This window comes from Aquarana catesbeiana, linkage group LG09 (genome assembly GCF_042186555.1).
Source record: "Aquarana catesbeiana isolate 2022-GZ linkage group LG09, ASM4218655v1, whole genome shotgun sequence".
Lineage (NCBI taxonomy): Eukaryota > Metazoa > Chordata > Amphibia > Anura > Ranidae > Aquarana > Aquarana catesbeiana.
In genome coordinates, this window is record NC_133332.1 from 71,169,934 (window position 1) to 71,177,179 (window position 7,246).

Here is a 7,246-nt window from a genome sequence, read left to right on the forward strand (position 1 = left end):
TAGTGATTGGTAAGCTGCAATATGATACATTTTTGGTTTTGGGTTTAATTCTGTTTTAAGGTTGTCAATGAACAATAGACTTTTCAGAAGTACTTTTCTAAAGATATAAACATCACTGTTGGGTAATGTGAACATTTTGAGTCTATTTAAAACCCAACTCAAGCTAAACTTGGAGAACTTGTATGCAAATCTGAAGTTGGCTTCAAATCAGTTCTCTGCCCTGTGCTGCCCCACCTCCCACAAGGCCTCATTATGGATTGCTTAGGCGTGCACATTGCATTCTTCTGCCAGTCCTTTTCATACATAAGGCCCATTGTCTTTGGTTTTACCCCATCCCAGGAAAGAAACAAGAGACAGTTATTATAATTCTTAATTTTATTACAGGTTCATTTATTTCACGTAAGTGATTACAAACATTTCTGACAAATATATATTATTTTCCAAATAATACAAAAAAGATAAATATTACATATATAAAATTTGTTTGGTAAATAAATAGGACATAAATAGATACGTATATGTGTTAGCAGTAAACGCTTTGGATTACAACAATCAAGGTATTAATTACTACCAGATTCTTAATTTTTTTTTTTCATTATGACATTTTTTGCATAATCCACTTGATTTTAACTCCTTGACTGCCAGGCTGCGTGATGCAGTCACTCATTGAGGTAAGAAGGCACGTTGTAGGGAAGTACTTAATGCATTGCAAGGTGTCATAATACAGAAATTGATAAAAAAAAAAAGATAAAAAAATTATATATATATATATATATATATATATATATATATATATATATATATATTTACTGAATGAAGCAGCCAATCAGGCATCTGCAACGTATTAAAGCAAAGTACAGTACCCTAAATTGGTATTGTAATTTGGTTGATATGCATTATTGCATTGTTGCTATAAATTGGTGCACTTTGTGCATCAAAGACATAGTTGCAAATGACAGTAAATTTACTTGTAGCTGATTGGTCCACTTTACAACACATTTCTATGGCAAAGTTCTGAAACAATACATAACCTTGCTTATTAACTGTGTATCATGCCAAAACCATTTAACACAATGAATCAGACATAGCTTGATGTCTTCCAGCGACATGCAAGGTCAACAAAAAGTAACGTATACTTATAAATATTTATAAAAATCTCTATATCCTTAATAAAAAATCATATATAACAACTGGCCAATACACAGTTAATAAATATGCAACTTTGTTTCAGAAGATTGTGATTTCAAAAAATTGCTGGTGCGAGAAGGAACTGTAGCTGTCCCATTTTGTTTTTGTATATCAGGCAACTTGGAGGTCAGGGATTTATTTAACAATAAACCTACCTGACTGCTACAGGGCCCAGCGCCACTTTGGCAAACAAGCCAATAAGTGTATGAATCCACATTATACACAGTGTAGTGTATATAACCCAAGTAGTAGTGTATCTGTAGCCTACAGAATGATATTGTGGTGCTGTATTATAACACTGCAATGCATTGCAGGACCTACAAAAACATGAATATTTAAAAATTATTGCAGGAGTTCACAGGGGTATAAATTTGGGTTTTTCACAACCAAGATACTGGTCCACGCTGGTCCCATGCTCACAAGTTTAGGTCCAGCCCAAACAAGGGGCTTGAGACGAGGGGCAGTAAACATGCTAAATACCTTGCTTTGCTACATGATTCGGGGCCTCTTGTACAATAACACAGTAGAGGGAAGCCCTTACACAATATAATGGACCTGTTAGCTATGGAACCTTGCAGGTGCCCATATCTGAATAGTCTAACAACAGATATTCGTTTGGATGAGGGGAGGAGGGGTAATTTGTGCAAAAAGTTATGGTCTTTGAGCTACTATGTAGCCTTCAACTGAGACCACTTAGTCCTGAGTATCTGCATTAAGGCACTTGGAAAAGAGTCTTGAGATTGTTCTCTTCTTAGGAGGTGGAGGAACTTCACAGAATGCCTTGTTTCTTATTAAAGACTCAACTGATGTGCTGGTCTGATCACCAGGCTGAAATAACAAAGATTGATCGGAAGCTTTTTTCCCCTACTTTTCATGCTCAGTCAGAGACGGACAGCCTGTGGAAGATTGGCAATCTCTTGGTGGAAGTCACTTGACTTGACACCTCAAAGACGGGAGACTCTGACCCACTGCTATAGCACTCATTCTCGGTAAGAGAATTGGAGGAAGGTGTACGGAAGAGTATAGGGTTTGCGAAGGGATCTTGAGGAAGGGTTCCAGCTCTTGAGCACCGACATGAGCAACAGCGAGAGCATGAGTCCATTCCTTTGAGGGTGGAAACATGGCTTCTGGTCTCAAGAGGAGCAGGAGAGAAAAGCATGTCTGTTGAAGGTGGTGGAGATACTGAAGCAGCTCTGGAGAATGAAGCAGGATCTGGGAAGCCTGGTAGTGGAGGTGACCCTCTTCGCACTGGTACACCAGTATAGCTGAGGCTCTGGCGCAGAACTTGCTGGTGGGGAGTTCCGTGCTCGGCTGGGTGGTGGATGAAGTTGCAGCGAGACCCATATGGACACTCTCCGTACAAGTAGAACTTGTGGCAATACTCTGTCTTGTACTTTGGGTGACGGTTGGGCTCTCTCAGTTCCTGCTGCCCATGGGCAAACTGGCATTTGGAGCCGTATTTGCAGGTCCCCGTTTCAGAAAAGGTGCGACATAACTCTGTCTTGTAACGAGGTGAAGGAGCAGGAAGAGCAGGCAGGGGTGCCTTCAGTGGTGGGAACCCCGGAGGAGGAGGTAGTGCATTCCGGGGTCCTTCCGTAAGGCTAACTGACCGATCTGCTCTGAAGGGAGCACGAGGTGGTTCAAAATTCCAAGGGTCGCCGCGAGAAGCCCAGCGAGTTTCATCATACAGTTCAGGGGCACAAGAGTGTCTCCTCTGAGGACTGGAGAAGCTGTGGTCATTGGCAGTTTCAAAGTCTTCTGAGAGGCTTAAATTTCGTAGGTTCTGTAGGTCAAACAAGACACCAGATTTAGAACAAGGCCTAAACATGTCAGCAAAAGACGTTATCCAACATTCTTTTAAAATAGGAACTTAACAACTCTATATGCATTGTTACTTAGAATGTTTGTGAAATGTCTTTGTTACACCATGTTTCGGAGTCAAAGGTCACATATAGAAGAACCAGCAACTTCCTCTAGAGGAAGAACAGATGGCTGTGTGCAAATATAAAGGACGCATCTGTGCTAATGCGGAAATGGTTATGTTTGGGTTGATGATATGAAAGCACTTAAGATATCGAAGAGCCACAATTTGGGTGGGAACTCAAAAACAGGAAGCCACAAGATCAGAGGCCTTTCATACTTTTTACTAAGCCAAAAAAGTGCCCTCTGAATTTTCTCTCTCTCTCTGACATACTGGATCAAGAGTAGGGCAATAACCCCAAAAATGTTATCATTTTGAAAAGAAAAAAAAAAAAAAACTTGGTTGCTATTGGAAAATGCTCTAGCTTTGACAAAACAGACAAGGACAAAAGTGGATCAGATGCTCATAAGAACCAATTAGGATTAATCTTTCAAATTAAGGCAGAGCTTTGGTCATTCCACAGTGTAAGTTTTGTTGACGTATTTAAGTGTTGGCTTGTATCTCCTTGGAAAAAAAAAAAAAAGAGCATGGGATTTGCTTGCTATATAGGTAACGCACATTTTCTTTAATCTAGCTTTCTTATATCAGGTTTACAATTAATATATAGCACACACAACCCTGGACAGAAAGAAAGGAGAGCTGGAAATGAGTACAGTAGAGGGTTATTTAAAAATCTGAAGCCTAGGTTAAAGCTTGAAGCAAAAAAACAAGAGACTCAAAGACTACATAAGTTGCGTAAAGCCAGCCAGTTATAGGAGAGCAAACATTTGCAAGTTATGTGACCGGTTCAGGCCTCTCTTGCGACATTCTTCACCATGAAGGGCAACTCCCAAGAGATAACAAGCAGTTGCTAGCATTGAAAGGCCTTGTGATCCCTACAAAAAATTTTTTGCAATGGCTTGTAAAATATTGCAACTGTTTTTCTCTTTAGCAAAGAAACAGAGCAATCTTGTTGTGTGGAAGATGCAGTCAAGAAAAAAAGCTGTGGCAGATCATCTCTTGCTCCTGACATTCCTCCAGAGAAACTTGTTGGCCAAGTATACCTAAAAGCTGACCACATACATTACAATCTATTTGTACAATCTATGAAAGATCTACCAACAACTATGCAGCTCAAAAGCCTTGGAGAGGGATTAGGTAGACCCCTATGGCTGTTTGTATTTTGATAAATCTAAAAGGAGCCTGTATAGAGATTGTACAATCAAATTATTATGCGCCTGTCCAGCTTTAGTAACAGTGATTACAAAAACTTTTGAAGACCCATAGTTATGGATTAAAGGTAGATAGCCTTTAGAAGGTAAAGTGTGCAGATGACAAGAACTGAGTGACGTGTAGGAACAGAGTGGTGGAGGGGGGCAGGAAGGTGTAGCGGGTTACAAAGATTAAGTTATATGTAGGTTTACAACATGATTGACAGCACAGTGGAAGATGTGAGTGACAGATGGAACAAGAACAAAAACTGATGTACACAGTCCTGGCGGGGGAGCAACAACATGCCATTGGTGCTATGTTGTTTTGGTTTGGTTGGTCAATACAGATCTGAGCTTTAATGTCACCTGGCTGCAAATACAAACAGTTGCCTGGTAACAGACTGTAAGCCTTTAATTCCAGCGCACAGCTATGACAATGGCACACAAAATATCCCTAGCCCCTTTCTATTTATAACACAATTGTAAAACTCTCCTGCACTAAAGGAGTGGCGTGTACAGTGAAGAGCCGATCGGCAGCTCTGGTACATCTCAAAAGCGTTTAAGGAGTTAAAGAAAAACATGGAGCTATGTCTCAAGTTGTAGCTCGTCTGTTGTCCTTCTGCTAAGCATTAGATTTACCCCTGCAGTGGAAAATGACAGCTGGAATCTGACTATTTGAATATGATTGAGTGCTCTGGGTCTAGACAACACACATTCTATTTTTAAGCAGTTTCATGCATAAGGACAATTGTCTGATAAAAAAATAAATAAATAGGACTTACCTAAAACCCATGCCTGATAAAATTATTTATGTCCAACCCTGCCGTAATTGCTTATCTCCTTTCCCAGATGTACTTGTTTCTGTCTGCTAAGTTGACACCCATCGCCACATCATAAATTCAAACCTGCCTAAACTCCCCCCCCTATCACTGCCATGTTCAGGGTCACCTTTATGTCCTCTTGACCTCCTGATTCCTAACAGTCTTCCAAATGCACAAAGTTATCTTTTCATCTCATATCCGGTATAAAGGTCCCACCCTGCCTGATCTCCTTTGTCAGTAATCAGGCCGGCATTAACAGCTCTACCACAAAGCAGTAAAGTTCTGTTAAAAGTCTCCGAAAGTATCTTTTTAAGTTTCCTGAAGTTTGAACATACACATTTCTAGGCCTACAACAAAAGACTTTTTTGTGCCCTGTGTTTGTAAAAAAACAAAAACAAAAACAAAAATTCTGCCCATCATGAATCACCCAAGCCTGTCTTACCTGATAAATAGTGCGAATATCAAGGATCGTGGACATATTGATCAGAAAAAAGTGCCTGCTTCTCCGCCCAGTAATTTCTTGAGCAGTTAGTGCTGTTCTCCTGAGCTGTCTCCGTAGGCTTATATATCCCCCAAGCCCCTCCTCCCTCATTGCTGTCATCTATGAGGTCATTCCCTTCAGGGTGAAGTCCACAGAAAGGCAGGGGAGGGAGGGGTAGTGTTAGCTAATCTCTGTCAAGCTAGGCAAACAAGTCAGTCTCCAGCCAAGTGTAAGAAAGGGGAGGAGGAAAAAAAACTGATGGAGAGGAAAGGAGAAATCGAGAGGAAAATAGAAAAAAAAAACAGAGAACAGGAGAACAAGAGAGAAACTGAAGAGAGGAGGGACAGAAAAAGGTGGAAAGGGGTTAAAAAAAAAAAAAGAGACAGGAGAGAGAGAAAACTAAGGAGTGAAGAGGAGGTGGCAGAGGATAGTGGACAGGAGTAGAACGAGAAGGAGAGGAGGAAGAGAGGGACAAGAGTAGAGGGGGGAGAGAGAAAAGAGTAGGTGAAAGGAAAGGGCAAGGAGGATGAGAGAGAAGAAGCTGAAGGATGGAGTGGAGAAAAGAAATTAGGAGAGAGGAGGAAAGGGGTAAAGAGGATAGGAGAAAGGTGAGGAGAATGGAGTAAGAAGAGGAAGGGAGAGAAAAAAGGGAAGAGATGAGGGAAAAGAAAAATGAGCAGAAATAGAGGACTAGAACAGAGAAGAGGAAATGGTAAGGAGAACAAAGGAGAGCAGAAAGAGGATGAGAGAGGAGAGGGAAACAAAGAGAGCAGAAGAAAGGGAAGAAAATTGAGGAGAGAGAAAAGATGTGGATAAGAGGACAGAGAAAATGGGAAATAAGAGAGGAGCACACAAAAAGAGAAGTTTGAAGAGAAAGAGTGCAGAGAAGGAGAGACAGAATAGAAAAAGGGGGAGAGTGGGGCTGAAATCTCAAGTCAAAATTGATGCCACTTAAAGAATTGCTACTGGTTGGAAAAAGAACCTAAGCTTCTTGACACAGAGTTCTTCCATATACCATGTGTACCCAGCGTTTTACAAAAACTTAATTTATCCAAGTGGATATCTATCCATACTTATAGGATTTTAATGGGCACTTGGTCTACTTGGGATGCACTCCTTATGATGGCATAGAGCTGCATTATCAGAGAGGCAACCTAGACAGGAGACCAGGGTCTGGTGGGTGTACAAGGCCCAGCTACAACCCTACTGCAGTAAGCTAAGGGGATAGTACAAGTAGCTAAAGCTGTGTGCTAGAAAACCATAATGAGCACAAGACACTCGTTATTGACTGCTAGCACACAAAAAGGACCAACAATGCTTACAATCAGTTGCATGAATTTTTAATTTGTTTACTGCTTCTTTTCCACATGAATTCCAGGCTATCCCTATCGGCTATCTCATACAGAGTTCAAAAGCTCAAGCTGAATTTATTCACTTGAATGAGTCAGAGCAGTGACTCCTCCCTCTTCCTTGCTCTCCTTGCCTGCCTGTTTTGATGAAATTAAATAGCTTCAGGTTTGCTCTGTCCTTAGAAAACCCAATATATACTGTAAATTTTGTATCATGGTTCACCCTGTGTTCCCTTTTTTTGTATAATTCCTTTATTTGGTATCAAAAACATACAAACCAGAACAGAAGGGGAAAC

General features: G+C 40.6%; 1 protein-coding gene across 1 annotated transcript; it reads right to left on the reverse strand.

The window, feature by feature from the left end:
• Window positions 1-357: 357 nt before the first annotated feature.
• Window positions 358-5,720, reverse strand: LOC141107799 (mRNA decay activator protein ZFP36-like). The gene is made up of 2 exons (XM_073598779.1): window positions 5,563-5,720; window positions 358-2,971 (listed from the first exon to the last, which is right to left on the reverse strand). Exons 1-2 carry the CDS (start codon window positions 5,710-5,712, stop codon window positions 2,066-2,068), a joined length of 1,056 nt encoding a protein of 351 aa, XP_073454880.1. The 5' UTR covers window positions 5,713-5,720; the 3' UTR covers window positions 358-2,065.
• Between the last annotated feature and the right edge of the window lie 1,526 nt (window positions 5,721-7,246).